This window comes from Corvus cornix, chromosome 3 (assembly GCF_000738735.6).
Source record: "Corvus cornix cornix isolate S_Up_H32 chromosome 3, ASM73873v5, whole genome shotgun sequence".
Lineage (NCBI taxonomy): Eukaryota > Metazoa > Chordata > Aves > Passeriformes > Corvidae > Corvus > Corvus cornix.
This window is the reverse complement of record NC_047056.1, coordinates 15,968,259-15,988,461: the sequence shown is the minus strand read 5'-3', so window position 1 is coordinate 15,988,461 and position 20,203 is coordinate 15,968,259. Positions and strand designations below refer to the sequence as shown.

The 20,203-nt window shown below is 41.0% G+C and overlaps 1 protein-coding gene across 37 annotated transcripts in view; it reads left to right on the top strand.

The window, feature by feature from the left end:
* Positions 1-20,203, top strand: part of NRXN1 (neurexin 1) — a 674,580-nt gene that overhangs the window by 606,272 nt on the left and 48,105 nt on the right. Inside the window, exon 1 of one of the 37 annotated variants that reach the window (XM_019282375.2) lies at positions 14,997-15,086. The exons of 35 other annotated variants lie outside the window; for them this stretch is intronic. In XM_019282375.2, coding sequence (XP_019137920.1) covers positions 15,054-15,086 — 33 coding nt within the window. In that variant the 5' untranslated portion in view covers positions 14,997-15,053. Of the gene's footprint in view, positions 1-14,996; positions 15,087-15,531; positions 15,760-20,203 lie in introns of those variants that run through there. One more of the 37 variants, XM_019282374.3, reaches the window with a different exon arrangement.

The window sequence follows — 20,203 nt, the reverse complement described above, 5'->3', positions numbered from 1 at the left end:
TGTTCGTTCTCACCCACACAACAAACCATTTTAATTTTTCCATGTGTTTCCTTTGTATTTTTCACTAATTGTCCTATTTTTCACTATTAGTTGTATACTTCTAGATTTTTTCCTGTCCTGAAAAATTTTGCTTGATTGCTCTCTGTATCCTTCCTCCCTTTTGTTTAGCCTATTTAATCATTACTATCTTCCCCCCTCCAAACCTATTCCCCATTTTATTTTCTGAAGCAACAACATTTCTCAAGCTGCCATTTCTCATTGAACTTTAGCATCATCCTTGCAACTGTTATATCCCCATGGCTCTGTTGTTCTCTTGCACTAATAACAGCCTTTTTTATTTTTTTTTCCTTCCTGGGAACACTGAGATGACTGATTTCAGCAGTGAAGCTTTCAAAGCGAGTTTCTAAGTCAGCATATGTAGAAGTGGGATACTCCTGTCAATGCTACAAGTAGCTGTCTCTTTGAATGGACTTTCGTATGGTGCATGTAAGTGTGGGCACAGGAGGAGGCTTTATTGCTTTGGGCAGATCATGGATCTCATGAGCAAGTCCATACCAGCAACCTAACAGTGCCAACGTTCACCTGGTGCTGATCCACTAACTTACCTAGGCTAAAACTCCAGCCTAGTTAGGCTGTTGATTTGGTAAGCCCTTCTGTGATTGCCAGGGAAAGGGAGGAAGGATCTGAGAGAGGTTTGATGTGTTTTCCAGTGAAAGCAAATTTATGTGGAACCTGTCTTTCTTTTGTATTTCTCCATATATTTCTGCTTTTAGTTGATTTTTAATCTACAGTGTTGTTTTTTGCCAAAAGTCATGTAGTCTCTTTCTTTCCTTCTTTCCTTTGTTTGCTTTTATTTCTTTTACCCTGTTTAAAAAAATATAGGAGGAAGGGAGAAAGGGGTCAAGAATAGAGGAGTCTAAAAGCTTTTGAGTGAAAGCAAATTTAAAATATTCACTTACTTAAAAGAATCCCAAAGATCATCCTTTGTCTCACTGTAAAATTAGGACTTTGTATGAGTTTCTTTGTGATTTAGTCACCTGTCATAGAGGAACCAGATTTGCTTAGAGCTTTTGTTTGGGGGAGGTGTTGTTTTTTTGGTTTTTTTTAATTTTGGAAATAACAACCCTCAAGGCTTCTAATTATAGTGAGAAGGAAAAGCATTGGGTACCATTTCTTGTTGATGTCATAGGTGGAATGACACGTCTCAGACCTGGGATAGGTCAGCTAATTTTAGACTATTGAGTCACCATTCAGTCACTTGGTCACAGCACTGGTCTACCCTGAAATAAAAACATGGTGTGGTCTTTGCAAAGCAAGATGCTTTAATTGCCTCTGAGAAAGGTGCTTTCTTCTTTGTAGCAAAGAATGTGTTACACCTGTCAAATTTCAGCACAGAGACTATAATTGGTTGAGGTACTTCTTGGGTTTCAGCTGTGAAAGTGTTAATGAGAAGCCACAGCTTGTAAGAGGAAAAGACACATGAACATAACCCCGTTTGTTAATCTAAATTTACCACCTTATTAGGCTGAAATAAGCTTATTTTGTCGGCCTTCATGATAGGAATTTCTTTGGAGACCAGGATGTTTAACCACACATACAGTTACTAGCTGCATACCTTGGCAAATAAAATAAAATCCTGGTTTACAGTGGCTCTTGTATCACTCTCTTCCCATGGTCTGGCCCAGCTAGCAGAGACTGGGCTATTTCATTTGTAAAATGTTTCATTTGTGACTGTTGAGTTCAGGGCTTGTAAAAGAACATTATTTTTGTCACAGGAGTTGCAGGCTTTCATGTAATAAACCAATAATGTCAGTACTGTGGATTTGTGTAGCCCTTTCCTAACAGAAGACATCTGATGTCAAAAAGGGCATGATTATTTTATCATATGCTGGGTTTTATCTTCATAGCCTGTCCTTGTCAGAGGATAAATGATCTTGGAACGATCGTCTTGTGCTTGAAAGGTCACAACTCCCACAAATTTGTGAGGTCATTATCCTTAGTGGTGTCTCATTCATCAATCTCAATGAAATTATGGGAAGAAGTTTTCTGGCTAAAGTGGGTTGCACCACCACCCCACCTTACTGAATGTCTTGACTGGAATCAAATTGCTGAATATCTCCAGAGCTTCTGGACCAAGCTGCACAGTCCCTTTGGAATTCCATGTTTCTAGGGTTAGGGTCTTAATTGTTGGAGTTAGCTCTTCTAAAGGTACCTGGGCAGGGATGGTCTTTAATAAGCAGAAATTGTTCCCCTGAAGGCAAGAAGAGACAGGAAGTTTATCTGCCAATACTTACACTTCCAAAAGCAAAAGCCCTTAGTCAGATGTTGCTTTTTTGGCTCTTTGTGTGAGCACGTGCTTAAGGCATCTGTGTGGAGTGATTTGCCAGTAGGCTTTTAGCCACAGTACATTCTGTTAGGAAGGGCTCTGGGAGATACGAAATTTTGGTATTTTCAAAACAATTAATCAGAATAGGAAGAGGTTTTTATTAGTTCTGTGATGCATTTATTGGGATTGGAGAGCTGAGGAAAGTCTGGCAAACACTAGGCAGACATCTCTAAGAAATGGTAAAAAGTGTTTTTGCAATCAATACAAGTTGTTTTAAAAATTTCATCCTTCGGTTCCCCCCTTGTTTCTAGCTACTAAATCCCATGAAAAAGACATATCGTTATCCTCTGCTCCACCAGTTCAGATGTTCAGAGCCCTTGAAAAATTAGCAGACTGGTTGTTGAGAAAAATAAAATTACATTTCTGGATTGGATTTATGATTCTTATGCAAATGTAACTGCCACATTCTGTGCAGAAAACACATTTTCACATTTAAAAGCCTGAAAATGGCAATAATCCTGTTCAGGAGCTACTCCAGTTAATACTTTCCTATATAGATTTGAGTATTCATTAATAACTTCTGGATTGTTATTAGAATTGTTTTATTATAACATGTAATTTGCTTGAACTGACTATGTCTTTCTCAAAATGGCTTTAATTACAGAAATAAATGACAAAGCTTAGTGGAGATGCTTATACAACAGTGCAGTCATTTTCCGTGTGCCAACTGGAAACTCATTTTTAACAGATGGAATTTACCAGTCTGCAAAGAAGGAACATGAAGCCTTAAAACTTTACTTTATCTGTCTGAAAAAATATTAATATGATATCATACACGTTATTTCTTCTTGGCTTCGGCACTATTAATCAATTATCTGTTACAGCTGCAGAAAAAACCCAAAGAGTTGTTCATTTTACTGAGGATGTATTTTGCTATTAGGATCAATTTCATACATCAACAAGATGTACCAGTGTGGGTTAGAATAACAGTATAACTCCAAATATTTCCTTTTATCTGTGAGGACTGAGACATTTACCATTCTTCCTTCTGGTGGTATGGGCAGTGCTGTTGCAGATTATTTTGGCATCTTCTTCCTCTCTTTTTTTGCTAGCATTCTGCCTGGCTCTGTTCTTATAGCTCTTGTTTCCTTTACAAATCAGTAAGTTCGACCTCCTTCCAAATTCTGATTCGGGATAAAGGCCGTAGGTAGCTACAAGATGAAGCCAGGACTTCAGATGCAGCCTACCAGGAATAGAAAACCAGCATTTTCCTTCTAGTTGATGAGCTGGTTGATTGCAAGTCTTGTCTCTTCCTTTGAGACTCACTAATGAACAGCAGTAAAAATGTAGCCCAGGAGTAGCTCAGAAAGCAGAGGTGCCCTGATTAGGCATGACAGAAAGAAAGCAGGCATCGCCAGTACGGAGAAAATGAGGGTGTGGGGCTGGAAGACCCTGTGGACTGGTGTAGGAGTAGAGAGATGAATTCATGAGGATCAAATGCAAAATCACATCCTTCAGAATAACAAAGTATTGAGCTACAAGACAATTGTTCACTAGTTAGAAATGAAAGAGAAGTAAAAGCATGTGGAGTTCTAAATAACAATAGGATGAGTAAGCTGCGGTGGTGTGACCCTGGAGAAGGCAATTGTACTGCTGGCCCCTCTCAAGGGAGGGAGAACTGCCAAAAATCCTGTCCTACAAGATTAAAAAAAGGCTATTTCTGCACCAGCCAGCCACCCCAGCTTTATGTGGTACTTGCAGCACACCCATACCCTGCATCCACTGGAAATGTGCATCTTTATCCCACTGTATTTCAAAAACACACGACATTAAGATAGTTACTGTAGTGTAGAGTGTAAGAATCGCTGAGTCTACATCCTGCTTGTCTGATATGATCTTGTTCACGTTTCCATCCTCTACGAGAACATGGTTTGTTTTAACTCACTAAAAGCTGCAGTGCTGCTTTCAGTTCTGGGGTCCCTAGCACAGGAAGGACATGGACCTGTTGGAGAGAGCCCAGAGGAGGGACATTAAACTGATCAGAGAGATGAAGCAACCCTACTATGAGGAAAGGCAGAGAGAGCTGGGATGGTTTGGCCTGGAAAGGAGAAGGATTTGGGGTGACCTAATTGCAGCTTTCTAGTACCTGAAGGGAGACTATGAGAAAGATGGAGAGGAGCTATTTACCAGAGCATGTAGTGATAGGACAAGGGGGAATGACTTCAAACTGAAAGAGGGCAGGTTTAGATTAAACATTAAGAAAAAATTCTTTTCTGTGAGGGTGATGAGGCACTGGCACAGGTTGCCCAGAGAAGCTGTGGAGGCCCCATCCCAGGAAGTGTTCAAAGCCAGGCTGGATGGGGCTCTGAGCAACCTGGTCTAGTGAAAGATGTTCCTGCCCATGGCAGAGGGTTGAAAAAGGATGATCTTTAAGGTCCCTCCCAACCCAAACCTTTCCACGATCCTATGAAAACAATGACTAGAAATAAAAATAAATTAATGAGTGAGGGGAGAGGACAATTTATGCCAAAGTATTGAAGTGCCCTGAGAGGAAACAGGCCCACAGGTAAAATTAAGTTGGGAATAATAAGAAGGTACTAAGAGAGTTGTGTTCCAACAGGAATAGACAAAAAGCTTGGTGTCAGACAGTGAAAAGTGAACTGGTGTGGTTGGTTGGTAAAAAGGTCCTGTGCTGGTTATGCTAAGGATGTAGTTGAGCCAAGAGGACTTCTCCAGCTCTGCCTTCCTAGGAAGAGAAGGCTTGGGGAGGGGTCTGCTCCAACTGCTCCTGCTCAGAGAAAATGATCCTACTGAGAGGCAGACACAAACAAGAATGACCTGGCATGGCATATGGCAAAAATATCTAAAGATTTTACAAATGAATAAATGTTAGGCCAGTAACCTGTACTCAAGAAACTTTTTTCCTAGTGGAATTTTGACTTTGAAGGGCTGTTAAGCCTTTCTTTGGACCTGTTAGACCCCGGGCTCCTCAGAGCTGACACTGTGCTTATACTTTGCACTAATTAATTAAACATTTAGAAATAATTTCATAAATGAAATTAATTGCATCATCAGTCATGGACTCCACGGTAAAATAAGTTGAACGTGAAAATTTTATCAATTAAAAACGTACTGACTTTTGACTTTTTGTTATATAGACACGAGCATTTGCATCTGTATCCTGTTTCAGTTTTTTTTCCTAAGCCTGCTTCCATCCTTCCTTGTCTTATTTATTTGATGATTTATGCATTTGCTACAGAGATATTTTGTTAAATATTGAAAAGTTTCTGATTCAAATTTGACTGTGATTTGAGCTGTAAATATTTATTATGGACCTAAAAACTTAAATTTAACATTAGGCTGATTTTATTTATTTTTATTGTTTTAATGTTGTAGCACGACCAAGAAAGGATAGACTTAGTTCATTAACAATGACTGAGGAAGTAGCACAGCTATGCTGTCAAGGAAATGAAAGTGCATATAAAATATGTTCAGGACTATTTAATTAAGGGGTTTACTCTGCATTGTCCTACTTTTTATTCTGTAGTCTTCTTTAAAGCACAGAAAACATTTTGGATCGACAAAGAATATCTGGGTTGCTTTCAATTAAATAAGTATAAACTTCTAAAATGCCAAATAAAATCCAACGACATTGTTTGAAAAAAAAATAGAGGGGGAGTGGTCTGAGCAGATAACTGTCTGCTTCTGTAATCTGTGAATATATGAATATTGTGACAGACAGGATGTTCCTGGTTCTTTATTGTTTGAGTTAAGGTGACAAATCCACTTCTACAGCGGCATAAAGAAGGACACTTTCATGGCAGCTGAGGAGCGTCTGGCTTTGCTGCTTGAGGATGCCACTGGTCCAGCAGAGCTGCGCTGGAACTTCTCCACAAAGCTTCCGTGGAGAAACCTAAACCTGTTGGGGAAGCCTGAGGGAGGATAACGCACTCCTTCCTTTCCTTTCTTTGAACAAAAAATCCCCTCCCGTGGCCAAAAAGCTCTCCCTGGCTCAGGCAGAGGTGCCACCTCCAGCCTCCAGAGCTGACTGACCTCCAGGGCTTAGCTGGGCAAAGCAGCTGTGAATTTTACTACAAAGAAAAGAAGGAAAACCAGATTTGCATTACACTTGTTTTGATTCCACTACTTAAAACTAATCTCGGATAGCTTTTTTATTTTCTTGAAAGCTGCTTTGTACTGACTAGCCCTTGGTATTTGTCAGATTCTTTGTTTTTCTCTGCATATTCCCTGCTGGCCTGCTCAGAAGCTCATTAAATTATGAGGATTATTCAGAGCTGAACCGGATAATAAAATGGTCTATTGATTAGTAGACTTCTAATTAGTTGTCTCTCAGCATGAAAGAGAAATAAGATTTGATAGTAAACAAAGCAGAAAACAAATAGGGTGTTTCCACCATGTAGGGTGTACCTGCTTGAGTGTGGCCTTGTACATGAGTATTGTAATTTCCAGTTTATTATTATGAGTTTATTTCACTGCTTACAGAACTGTGACCTGCACAAGCCAACTCTCTGACAGATAATCAGACAAAAAATACAACTCAATTTTTTTTTTTTTTTTCTTCCAGTATGTACTGGAAGAATGACATCATGATGAGCAATGTGCTTTTGATTTTTCATGTCTTGTCATGGTAAAATAAAAGTTATGGCTAATTTGTGTTTTAACTAGGTTTGTAGTGATAGAAATGAATATAAATACTGTGTTAGAGTTTTAGCTTGAATGGTGAGCACCAGTAATTAGTGAAACCTTTCTAATTGCATCACATGCGTCCATACTGGTTCAATGTATACAAATTGCCTGTAGTCTTCTGTAAAAAGGATGTGGATTGGTGCATTCCACCTTCAAAACCGTTTCTCTAACAGCACATGTTTTTAAGGTGTGTGTGCAGACCCTCTGCCCCTTCCTTCAGTCACACTGACTGGCGAGGAGAGGGTGACACTGATTGCAAAAGAGCTTCTCACTGAGCTTCCCAAAGAGGTACAAAAGCAGAGGACAGACCATGGGATGTTTTGAAAAATAAGGATTGAAATCCTGGCAGAATTGCAGTTGATTTCTGAAGGAACAGGTTTTTGCACCAGCCCTTTAATGCTTCTTCCATGATCCATAAAACTCTTGTTGCGAATTTCTATGGGCTCTGCATGCTTGCCTTGTTTGTGAGGGGAGTATTTTTTTCTAATCTCTTTCTTTAAATGCTATTCACTTTAGACAAAAAACAACTAATTACCCACCCCCCCAATTCTGTGTAGTTCTTGCCCATTGCAAAATGGCTGAGCCAAAAGAGTAATTTAATTAAAGTGTGAAAATCATATAGCTCTCATGAAGTGTTCCAATTCCAATTTTGTTGAGGATATTTTTGTTTTGTTTTGTTAGACCTGTCCAGGTACCAAGGGCTCAGTTTCGTGTTGTTATGCCCTTTTATTGAATATGACTTTCTCATTCAGAAATTAAGTAGTTCCCATTGCTTTTAGTTCTGTCTGTGGGTTGATTTGACTGTGGTGTAGTTTTCTGGGATCTTCTAGTTTTTCTCCCTGGTATAAACCCTTCCCTTTTAAACCTGGCTGCTAGGAGAGAGGCAGATTAGTAGCCCTGTGCTTTTTAAAGGCAAGCAGTCTTTTCAGCCCATCAGTCTCCTCATTTCCCATCACCTGGAGGTTGATGTCATAGCAAGATATGCTCTCCAAAATGTGAATTTCTTCATCACTGTCTTCCTCTAGGCCTGTAATTAGAGCCCTCCTGATAACCAGCACACAACTGCACCCATTAATTAGCTCTTCATCTGAAAATTCCTCTCTTGGTGTTTCCATCCTTGTCAACTTACAGCAGGTTCAGCTGCCTCCAGCTATTCTTTGAATCCAATATCCACGTCAGGCATCCTTCCCATAAAAACCCAAGGCCCAGGATCCAGGAAGCCCCAAGCACCACTGAGACCAGGGGATAGCCACCCTCTTTTCATGCAGGGAAGAACCGACCTGGGTGAACAGCCAACATCACTCTGGGTGTGCTTTTGTGAGTGTCTGTGCAGTTATTCCACAGCTGCTTTAGTTTTCCATGGAGCACAAAAAAGAGACACGGCCCAGGCTCTGCTGTTTACCTGATGGAACAGTCAAAACATCTTCTGAATAAAGCAGACACCCAGTCTCTGAGGGCTTCTCCACGTTAGGGGATAATGGAAGCATTTACTAACAGCCAAAGAAATTACTTATTAGGATATGAAACCTTTAATTTAGAAGGAAGGCTTCACGATCTCTTTTTTTTCCCTTTACACTCCCACTCTGCAAAATGTAGCAAGGCCAAAATTTAATGCATTTGCACATCTATTTCTGAGCTATGTGGGTGTCTCTCAAAAGGTATGATTTTGAAGTAGAACAAACAATATATTCGTAGCAATCTTCTTTGAACCAACAAGGTTTTAGAAACCCAAAGATACAGATCAATCAAACCCAGTATATTACATTCTCCACTCTGTTGGGTTTAGATTTAAACAGTTTTATAGATGTTGAAATTGCAAGAAGGATTCCCCAGCTGCTCAAAATGGCTCTGATAGAGCAGGACAAAGTTACACCTGGAGAAAATACACTGGAAACGAGAGTTCATCATTTTTTCTTTCTTTCTGCTCCCCTGCCAGTACAACAAGTTTGTCCTGTAGTCTTACAGTATGGATTTTATCATTTTGTATACATTTTGGTGTAGGCAGTTGCCCCTGTTATCCCTGCAGGAGGCTGACACATGGGGGTAAAACCTTTCCTGACCCTGCCAGAGGTGATGAGAGAAACTAAAAATTTGTGAAATACACACTTATATTGAAACATCAAATGTTGGCAGAAGTATGGAATGGCATAAATAGCTTTATTGTTTACAGCATATCCTCGACTGCAGTTGCTCCCAGTTTATTTATTTGTGCACACACAGATGTGCTTTATGTACCCAGGAGGAAAGAACACAAAGACTTTCATTTTTATTTCTTTTCCTCGTTCTTATTTGGGGGAAGAAAACATGATCTCTGACATGATCTCTCTCTCATAACAAAGAGCAAAAGGCAGATGTGGGCCTCTCTCTTCAGATACTGCTTCTTCCCCACCTTCTGTTTTCACGTTTACAACTTCATGTGCTTCTCCTGGAAAGCACACATTGTTAGTGTGCTGCTGCAGCTATTGGAGTTCATTCTCCACTCTTCTCTGGATCCTGTTGCTGTTTGCAGGAGGAGAAAAACCTTTAGGCAATTTAGAAGTTTTCTCTTAGCTGTGCCAAGTTTGACCCTGTTCCTCAGGCTCATCTGAATGCTGGGGTCTCATTGACACTGCTGAGCCTCTGGACTTATTTCAGGTTCCCTAATAAACCCTTGTGCCTGAACTGATACTCACTGAGAATAATACCTGTAACATCACTGGCTGTTGCTTTAAAATAACAAATCAAAGAGACTCAATCTGTTGTTGCTCTGTGTTCCCTTGCCCCCCTACAAAAAAGAAGTAGGGGCATCCCATGTGAATCACCTGTGGGGATTTAGGGCTAGTTTATTTAGGACTTTGTGACCTGTACAGAGGGGCACTTGCTGCAGAAATCAAGGCAGATGATGTCTTTACAAGTCTTTTAGACAGTGGATAGTCATGTGCAAATTAAGGCAGCCTCAATACTTCCTAGACTGAAACAGGAGGGTAAAACCCCTTTTCCCAGCCAGCACAGCATAGCAAGGGTGGACCCATTCTGCATGTGACACCTGGCATCCTTTGTGTAGCTACAGGGGTAAAATGGAACCTTGTGAATAACTAGACACTGTAATTCTGGATTATTTTTAATTAGAAAATCATGGGCATCACACCTCCAAATTTTCAGAATTCTGCTATGGGTGTGTCTTATCTGTGATTATTTTTTTTCCCCACAGAAGGGTATCATACATTGTTTCTTTGTGTTTGCTTTTGTGGCAGTCTAGGAGCAAAATTGCTTCCTCTTTCTTCTACAGGCATTCAGCTTTAAACATGCTTCAACAGTTGTTTAATTTTGCCATTTCAAGACTAGAAGTTTGCAGTTGTTCACTGTTACTTATCCTTGGAAAAGATTTTGATACAAATAGATGACTTCTTTCCCCTTCCTACATCTGTATCTGTGTATCTTCCCATGTAATTTGCCCCCTCCACTCTGGAAAGGCAATGAGTACTTCTGACTAAACCAGATAGGTATGAGCAATCAAATAGTGTTAATATTTGCACAGGTAAGAAACATAATTTATGAAGACAATTGAGACAAAATAAAGGTGCTCTATATAATTAGGATAATAGCTGCATGTCATCATTTTCCCTGTGTATTATTATGACACTGTTGATTAACCAGGTGTAGAAGGATTTGGAAAGGCCAGAAAAAAATATTAGGGAATAATAAGTAGGAAGTAAGAGGAAGCAGAGAATGAAAATATATGTGTGCCCAGAAAAAAGTGTACATTTGCTCTCTTTCTTGACAGTATAGAATTCGGGACTAAAGGCTGATGGCAGCTGTTAGTTCCAAACAGGTAGGATTGATCTAAATTATGGTTTTTGAGAGAGCAATTTTTTTTCCAGTGCCAGTTTTCTGCTTCCATTTGCTTAAAGAAGGAGGAGGATCTTGACCTTTTAAGCAGTGGAGGGCAGTTCTCTTTTTGAAGATTTTCATCACTGTCGAGCTTGTTTTCCTGTGATCCATGGGACTGGAGGCATCTGCAAACCAGCCTGATGGGTGCAGTCTGGCTGACAGCATGATGGGAAAGTTCAGAGCTCCGGGAAGGAGATTACAGACTTCCTGCCAGAAGGGGGTAATTTTGTCACAGGTGCCAGTACACTAAGTGATACAGAGATGACACAAAGTGTTGACACTGACACTCATTTCCCAGAGTTTGGTAGTTTAGCAGAGTGGAGTATTGCAGAGTCTCCAGGGGCACAGGGAAGATGTCATGTTGATGAAATCCCAAGTACTGTCTCAGTTCCCCCATAAAAACAGTTAAGGTTTCCTCCTTAATACCAGCTCTCTCTGGATAGGAATGGCTTTGTGCACAAGTAATTACGATATTAAAACTCACTATGACAGCAAACCCACATACACCTCAAAGTTGTTAAATATGTTTCCCAAGGACAATATTGAAGGGTTTGCAGGTGACTGGGCATCAGTGGAGGCCCACCCTGGCCATAAGAGCAATTTGACTCTCAAGTTGAAAAGATAATTTAATCCCTAAGGACGCACAGACATTTATATTTAAAACTCACGTAATTTTCACATTCATTAAGCACATTTGAAGTGGTGGATAGTATATAAAATACCTCATTCTCATCTCAAGTAGCTTAATTTGTGCTTGCCCTTAGGCTGAAGTGTAAGAACTGAAGGCTTCCACCTGTGTCTGAATTACAGATGCAAATTTTTTTGATAAAATGGTATCTAAAAAAAAAAAAAAAAAATTGGGGGATTTTTTGCTCTTGAGTAGATGTTTTTCCTAGATAAATTACAATCATTTTATAAAACTGCCTGTTCGGTGCACTAGCAAGGATTTTAATGATGATATGTCTGTACAGTTTCTGTCTAGTTAATGAAATATGTGGCATATTTAGATCTAAATCAAATCACAAGTTTGGCTTCCCCTGTTCTCAGTTGTGTATGGTGGGTTTAACATAATTTTTTTTGTCTATGTTTTTCAAGCATAATGATGTTTCTGCATTTTAGTAACTATAGAGATTTGTCTTTGTGATATTTACTACGGCGTCCCTTGATGTGAAATATATGCTATACAACTCATTTCCTATCCCTCACTGCATTGACAAGCAAGCTTTCAAGTGATATTTTATATATATGTCTGGCAAAATACATACATTCAGCAAAACTCTCGTGTACAGCTTGAGAGTGTGTAGTCAAGCAAATTCAGGTTCATTGCTTTTTTGCATTTTCTGTTATTTTTTGTATATTTGGACCTGATTCAACAAAGCACTCTGGAGTTCACTTAAATGCAAAGCTACAAGTACTTTAGTGTAACGTCAGATCATTTCTAACTGCTTTGCCATACTAAGCCCATAAGTGCCCTCACATCCTTTGGGTAAAATTTATCCCAGCCACACTGTCTATTGTATTTCCACATCACACCATAGCACATCACACATGATACACAGGCAGCTGCATCTCTGTGAAAGGCAAAAAGGCCCCCTGAACTTGGTTAGAAGGAATCCTCTTGCAAGCTAGCTTTTGCTGGACACCTGAATCTGTAGGATATGGCTTTCTGACCTAGCACAGCTCACAGCAAGCTGTGCTCCGCAGCACTTCAAGGCAAGGCTTCTCAAACAGCATTTTATCCTCCCAGACATCTGCTCAGCGTTTGAGAGGAGTTGGGATCTGTCATCCATCTTTATACCATTCCTTTTATTGCTGCGTTAGTTAGTCCCCTGAATAGCAGCACGCAGGACATATGACAGTCCATTACTGTTAATGGTGTTATTGTAGAATCATGCTTCTGAAAAATATTGCCTCAAGCAAAATATTATAGATAATTTAGTACTGTCTTTCAGGAAGGCACATGCTGGGGTTAATGAAAGTTTGACTTAGTGAATGTGAAAGGACTGCATTGTTCGATCCTCTTGAAATGGTATTTATTATTCTCATTTAGATAATTTTCTTAATTAAAATAGGAGTGTTTTTCTTATTTGTTTTGCCCCCCAAATGAACTCCTTTCATTGAGGACACAGCCCCAACACGAGTTATTGTCAGGCAACCCAGGGAAATGGATGCTGCTGCCAGAAGGGCAGTGAGAGCACAGCTGCTAACCATGGGCATTGCCCTTCCTGTCCTCTGCCCTGGTCCCTGAGCAGGGATGGGCAAACAAGGCTTGAAGGTTTGACCATTGCCACAAAACATTGGACAAGCAACCACGTAATTATGGACAGATGGTATCCTCTGCAGTCTTCCAAAGGGGGAAAGGTGCAGAGTCAAGGCTGGGGATTTCTAGGGTTCTCCTCAGAGGGTCAGGAACTGCTCTGAATGAAAAAGCTGTGAGAGCTATCAAAATACGATGTTCAGTTCCAGGGGACCTTTTAATTTTGCTGGCCCATGCTTAGAAAACAATGTGTGGAACAAGTGAGCACAGTGCTTTCTGCTCCATCCACTAGCACACTCTCTTAAAGTTTGCCAGCTTTAGGGCCAGGAGTCAGGTTCCACCATAAGGCAAGTGTAAGAGCCTCAGGGCAATGACTTTCCTCTAATTAGCACCAGACAGACATTTAACAAATAGGAATGCCACTTCCAACAAGCTGTGCAGTGTGTTTCTTTCAGCGTTAACTGTTGTGAGTGAATTGCAGCCAAGTGATTGTAGATGGAGAGACCCCGTGTCCAGAAAGCAACCCTGCAGCTGTCCATAGACTTATTTTTCTGTTCACCAGGAAAGGAACACGGTAGACACCTATTACACTGGCTTATAATTTAATAACTAAATATTAAAAATGTAGGCAATACTGTGCAAATCTACCAAATATACTGAGCCACACAACCCAGGGTTGAACCTGGCTCTGTTTAGAGGAGGGAGATGTTTTTCATAGAGAGTAGATCTTATCAATCCATTTCAATTTATTTTTCATGATGAAGAGTATCAAGATACTGCATCAGCTTTGCTTTACTGCCACGTGCTTTGGCCATTAGCAGTAAGATGCAGACGTGCTGTTTATCAAATGGTGTTGCAAGTTCAAAATGCCTTTTGAAAAAGGCAGCACGCTGCCACTGAAATGGGTGGGTGAGGGTATGTCAGGGCAAGTTTTTATCGTCTCCGAGCTCCCGTCAGGGGAACTGCAAAGTTGGTATCACCTGACTTTTTCGTATCTCGCTTGTCTTTTTCCTCAGCATAGACACCCATTATTCAAAGCAGTCTTGAGGGCTTCCGGAAAAGCCTAAAGGTGGGCGCTTGATATCTTACAACTGTTGGGATTCATGAAAACTGTTCAGGAAGGAAAAAAAAAAAAAAAAATTCTGGGCCAAATAAAAATAAAATGGTGCTGGACGCTGTGGCTGGATTTTAGGGGGCATTGGTGACTAGTTTGCAGCGCTGAGCGACTGATCTGTGTGTGGCCAAGGAGACGGCAGATGTGCCTGGCAGGTTTCCACGCGGCACCCGCGCCGTGCCGTGCCGTGCCTGGGCGCTTCCAGGGGCGCGGGGGCGGGGGGGGAGAAGGCTCCAGCACGAAGGCGCACGATCCCGTTCCGCGCGGTGTTTGTGGAATTCTGCAGCTTTACGTCTGGGGTGGTTTTTTCTTAAAACCCTAACGCGACCGAGGCGGCGGGGTCGGTGCCGCACGGCTGCCTGCGGGTGCGGCGGGAGACACGCCGCTCGTCCCGCCGCGGCATCCCGCCGCATCCCGCCGCTCCACCGCCGCCCGCTCCGCGCCGTTCCGCGCCGCTCCGCGCCGTTCCGCAGCGCCGTGCGGCGGCCCCGCGGTCCCCGCGGCGGCGGCGGGCGCGGCCATGGGCGGGCGGAGCGCCGGGCACTGATAGGCCGGGCGGATGCGCAGGCAATTTATCATCCCCGGCTCCCGCGGAGGCAGGCAGCGCGCCTGTCACCAGTATTGATTTCAGAGGATGGACTAAATTTCCTAGGATTTCCATTAAGAATTAAGCGGGGAGGAGGAGGGGGGGGGGGAGAGAAAGGAAGGGAAGGGAAGGGAAAGAAAGGGAAAAAAAAAAAAAAAAAAAAGCCGAAAGCACGCAGGGTAGCCAGGCAGACATGGATATGAGATGGCACTGTGAAAACTCGCAGGTAGCTTCTTCTCTCACAGCCGATGCAGCGCACAGGCGAAGCACTGCCGCATGCAGGGTTTAAGATACCTTTAGGCTGACAGCAAGGAGGAGAAAGGAAAAAAAATACCAAAAAAAAAAAAAAAAAAAAAAGGAGGCATTTGCACCGATTTACTGAAAATTACTTTTTTTAAAAAAAACCAAAAAAAATTAGAATACATCTCCTTGGAGATTGCATGTCATTAATATTAAGATCAAATTTCTGCACGATATCTGTTTTAAATCTAGAAAAGCTTCTAAGTTGTATTTTTTTTGTTTTTTCTTTTCTGCTCCAAGAAAATAACGCTTTGGTAACCAGAGCATGGATGCTACTGTTTATTTTTCTCTTTTGCTTTTTCTTAAACAATAGAGACTTTTTTTTTTTTTTGAGCATATTTGCTACTAATGAGTCTAAAAGGAAAGGAAAATTGAGAAGAATCAAATAAAAGCATGAATAAAACCTGCTTCAAATAGTTGCCAGGCTGCTTTCTTTTTAACAATCTAGCAATTATTTTGGCTTAAATTATGCTTAAACCCTGACCATGCATGCTTTTCATCTTGGCTTAGAATATGTGTGTACGTGTGTGTGTACGTATGTGTGTACTTGTTTTGATTTGATTTTTTTTTCAGTGAGCATTTGCACAACGGGACTTCCTGTGAGTTATATGCATGTTTTGATAAGAAAAATTGCATATAAATGAATGACTGTATCTGATGGACTAAAATGTGGTGATATATAATGCAATGTAGCTTCATTGTTAAATGAGTTCCTTCTAATCTCTTGGGGGAGGGTAAATCGCTGCATGCTTATGACAATGAAAGTGTTTGTGTATTTTTCAAAGGTTGATTGTTTATTTGCTTGTTTCTAACATGAAGAGTGAGGTGTTTCCTTTTATTTATTTATTTGTTTGTTTTTCAAATAACAAACCTCCAAGGCATCTGATTTAAACGAGCACAGGGTACAAAGCTTTTCATGTTACCTGAAAACCAGCAGAAAGGTGTGTGTTTGTGTGAGAGCGCCCAGCTCCTCTGGGAAGGCTGGGGATCTTTTCAGCTCCTTATTCTCCCCAAGAAGAGTTAAAATGCTGTGGCAGTCTGGCGCCTGCGTGCACCATGGGAATTCTGCTGGCAAAGCCAGAGCTGGCATCAGGTGGCACAGGTGTATCGTGATAGTGGGCAAAGGAAAAGGTGAGGATGAGGGTTGCCAAAAGAGGTTAACGGGCTTTTAAAGCAAGGAATCAGCAGCTTCCATCTGTACAGAAACGTTTCGTTCTCCCCCATTAGCTAGAAAGGCAGGGGGAAACGATGTTTTTTGGTGAGTTTGTCAGAGGATAGTAAAGTGGGGGAGATGGTTCAGTTTTATTCTGGTTTACAGGTTATAACCATTGTGTTGAGAGAGAAGTTATGGTTTTGGGGCTTTTTTCATGATTGTGAAAAGGCTGAACTGGATGTGAGCTGTTATTGCTGCAGTTGTGGGGCTGAGCATCAAACCTTCTTTCCTTTGGTATACTGGGTGTGTTGTGTAATGCTGTTTGCATTTGCTAGCTGGGCTTCCTCAGAGTTCTGCCATTAAGCCTTTTGGGGTTTTTTTATTGTATTTGTTTAAATCACTTAATGTGCCATTCTATACAGCAGATCTTCTCTTACTGCTCTGGGCTAATCAATACCTGATTTTGCTCTGCCTACGGCACCTTACCCCAGAAAAAAATATTTTGGGTGGTTGTTACCATGCCAAATGGCTCTGGCCTGTTGGTATCTTAGGCCACTCTTCAAGTTCAGGCTGAAAAGTTTTTCGATTGAGCTTACCATTCCCAGCTCTCTTCCTAATAATTCTCCACATCACCTAGGCATCATATATAATTTGACACAGCTGACAGCATCCACTTAGGAGAAGCTTAGGGCTGAGCCAAAATGGAAATTGAATTGCATCTCAACTCCCTAATATTAATGATCCTTCTAGGTCAGCAGAGGAGTAATTGCCAGGGCAACCTGAGGAATTGTCCATTAAACCTGCCTAGATGGTAGCTCACCTGTGGAGAGATGCATCTAGATAAGCGTGTACAAAATGAATTCCATTTGCTTAATATAAGGTCTGCTGGACTTACGAACATCTCAAAAGCCAACATGTGGCCTCAAGTTTAATACCAAGTATTTTTTCTGGTGTTTTAAGATTGCTTATAACTAAGGCTTAGCCAAATTGCCTTAGAAGTGTCTGAAAAAGCAAATTCACAGAAAAAATTTGGTTGGTGGTTGTATCTTGAAGGGCAAGCCTGTATTTCTGTAAAGGTGTAGTTTGATCTAAAACCTTGTGACATGAAGCAAGAGAAGAAAAGTTCATGTTGTCCATGTTCTTTAGTCCTTGAGGTAGCTGCTCATTTAGAATAACCCATTAATCAGTCAAACTTTGTATATACAACCTGACTAGGTGGGCAGCTGGACCTTTAAATCCCAAATCAATATTCAACAGGAATTCAGAGGAGACAAACAGCCTAAGGACAATGTTTAGAAACTCAGCTGTGCTTTATGTCTTAGAGTAATGCTGATTTAGCAAGAAATCCCAGTCACAGTGCAAGAGGGTTTATTTTTTGACCTTGACCATTTGAGACGACACAGAAAGTTAAGAGTTGCCAGCATGGCTTTACTGCGAGGGGGAAATGCAGAGGGGGTTCAACCATCCTCTGTTGCCATTACAGAAGGTACCCATGTGGAGCAGCTGAGAACAGAGGTGCACAGAACAGACCAGAATACAGATGCCTCAGGTTGAAAATCACATTCTTCTGAACTTGCTTCTGTGCCAGGTTGATCATTTAAGTGAAGTTCCAAAGTCTGGTGACACAACTAAGGGAACAATCTAACCTGCTGCAATCCAAGTGGGATATATCCTCCAGGAAATCTTGGACCACTGCCTGTTTATCTGTCCTCTCTCTCGTCACAGCTACTGAAAATTGGGGTTTTTTTCTTTCAACAGCCATGTCAACTGTAGCAGCTCCACGTAGTAAAAGGATTTCTCACTCTGCTGACACCCTTCTGCCACGGGCCACACATTGCCACTACTTCGAGGAGTTGTTTCCTCTCCTTAAAGCTCCTTATGTCTTCACACTGTTAGAGATGGTGTCACAGCTTGGCTGGGTTTTGTGTACATACACACGAGAAAGCCTTTCTGAGCCTTTCAATATAAAGAGTTGAAGAAAGCACCAAATTCAGTCTTAGCCAAGGAGAAGCTTGACAGACAGAACTTGTTGGTGAAGAGTAAATGATTTTCATACTTCTTGGTTGACATGTTCAGTATCTTGAGACATTTTATAATTATTTTTTGTTGTGTGTATTGCTACAATGTTTAGTTATTCTTTTGTTTCATGCTACTATGAACTAGCTGTTTTTCAGCAACTAATTGATCAGCTTTTCTGACACAAAAATTAATTTTACACTTGTTTTGCACATTCAGCCAGTAGTAATTTTGAATTTCTGGATTTAGTGCTCTCTCTTTGTTTTCTTTGATTTCTGACATGGTTTTTCAATCCAGAGAGTGTTTTACCTTGCTCGTGCAAGTTGCTCTGACCAGCAGATCCAGGAAAAGTCTGATAAAATCATGAGAAGTTCCTCTTGTGGGGTAGCTTGAATGATTACGGTCTTCTGCTATGCTTTTCCACACTGGCTTTCTCTTTTTGTCTGTATCTGAACCATACTTCATTTTTTGCCAGTGGGATGCATAATTAGATGTAATCACATGCAGTTAATAAGGGCTAATCCCTTTTTTTCAGATCATATCTTTCAATCCCTTTTGGGTGAAACTTCAGGTAATGCCTCCAATCCAAGTACCAGATCGAGATGAGACAGAGCAGGGGCTGAGGGCAAAGCTTTATGAAACCATGTGGGGTACATCAGGAGGCAGCCAACAAAACCCTTGCAGCTCCTCTGAAAAAGTAATTGTTGGGACTGTTTCTGTGCATGTAGCTGCATTACTAGAGAATGGTAATTCTAGAGAATGCCCTTCCCTACTAAAGGGGGGAAAAATGTGTGCAACCTCTAAAAAAAAGTGGAAGGATAAGGATTAGAAATTGTGTGCTGTATGTGCAGGAAATCTGAGCATTGTGGACACTCCAGTTAGTCTTGTGCAGCAGTTTGGCTGGGTTTCCAAAAAAGATGGATTGAGAAGTTCTACCATCCTTGAGGTCAATGGAAGTGCTGTCAGTGACTTCAATGTCACTGACATTCTACCTCTGGCAGAAGTCCGAATAGCACAGAGTGTAAAGTCTGTGTAAGGACGTATGAATTGATTCCTAAACCCAGCTATCTTGGATGATTGTTGCTTAAAGTATATAAGAAGTTAAATGGGAAATGAGCAAGATGGTATTTTCACCAGAATGATTCATTTTAAATTCCATCCCACGAACTAAATGATTCCTTGCCAGTGAAGACCTGGGAAGCTTTCAGGTGGTGAGACATTTTTCACGCTGCGAGTCTGTAATGTCCAGGACCTTGGAACACCTTCTGGTTTGAGCCTGGCCATATGTTTTTTGGCAAAACTCCAGAAACGAATATAGTAATTTGTGGACTTTAGCACAGAGTAAATTGCATTTCTTGGCTCCAGTACTTAGTGCCTTGTTTGCTGGTTTCTCTGAATTGTCTGTGGTACGGCTGCAAACCAATACTAAATTACATGGAGTAAAGACTTAAATTGTTTTCCTTAAGTTTCCACAGGTTTTGTATTTTTCCTTTCTTGTAGTTCTTCTGATTTCTCTTATTCCATTTCCTATCTATTTCAAAATTCCCTTGCTAGATCACTCTTATTGTGAAGACTACACCACTATCTATGCTGTTGTTATATTTTTTCCATACTGGAGGCTGAGGAAAATGCCTTGCTTTTCGGTGGTGGTTTTTAGTGCTGCTCCACCTTAGTTGTTCAGGAGTTTTGTTGGAATTTCAAATTTTTTTTAATGGGGCTATTTGATCTGTTAAGCAAATGCATCAGGTTAGCAAAGTTGTTGAGCAAGTTTATTGAGAAAAAGAGTGATTAGAGTGTCTGGGTCCATGTGTTACCACTACGACTGCTACCAAATTTATAGCTCCCTCAAAGCAGAATATACACCTGTACAACTG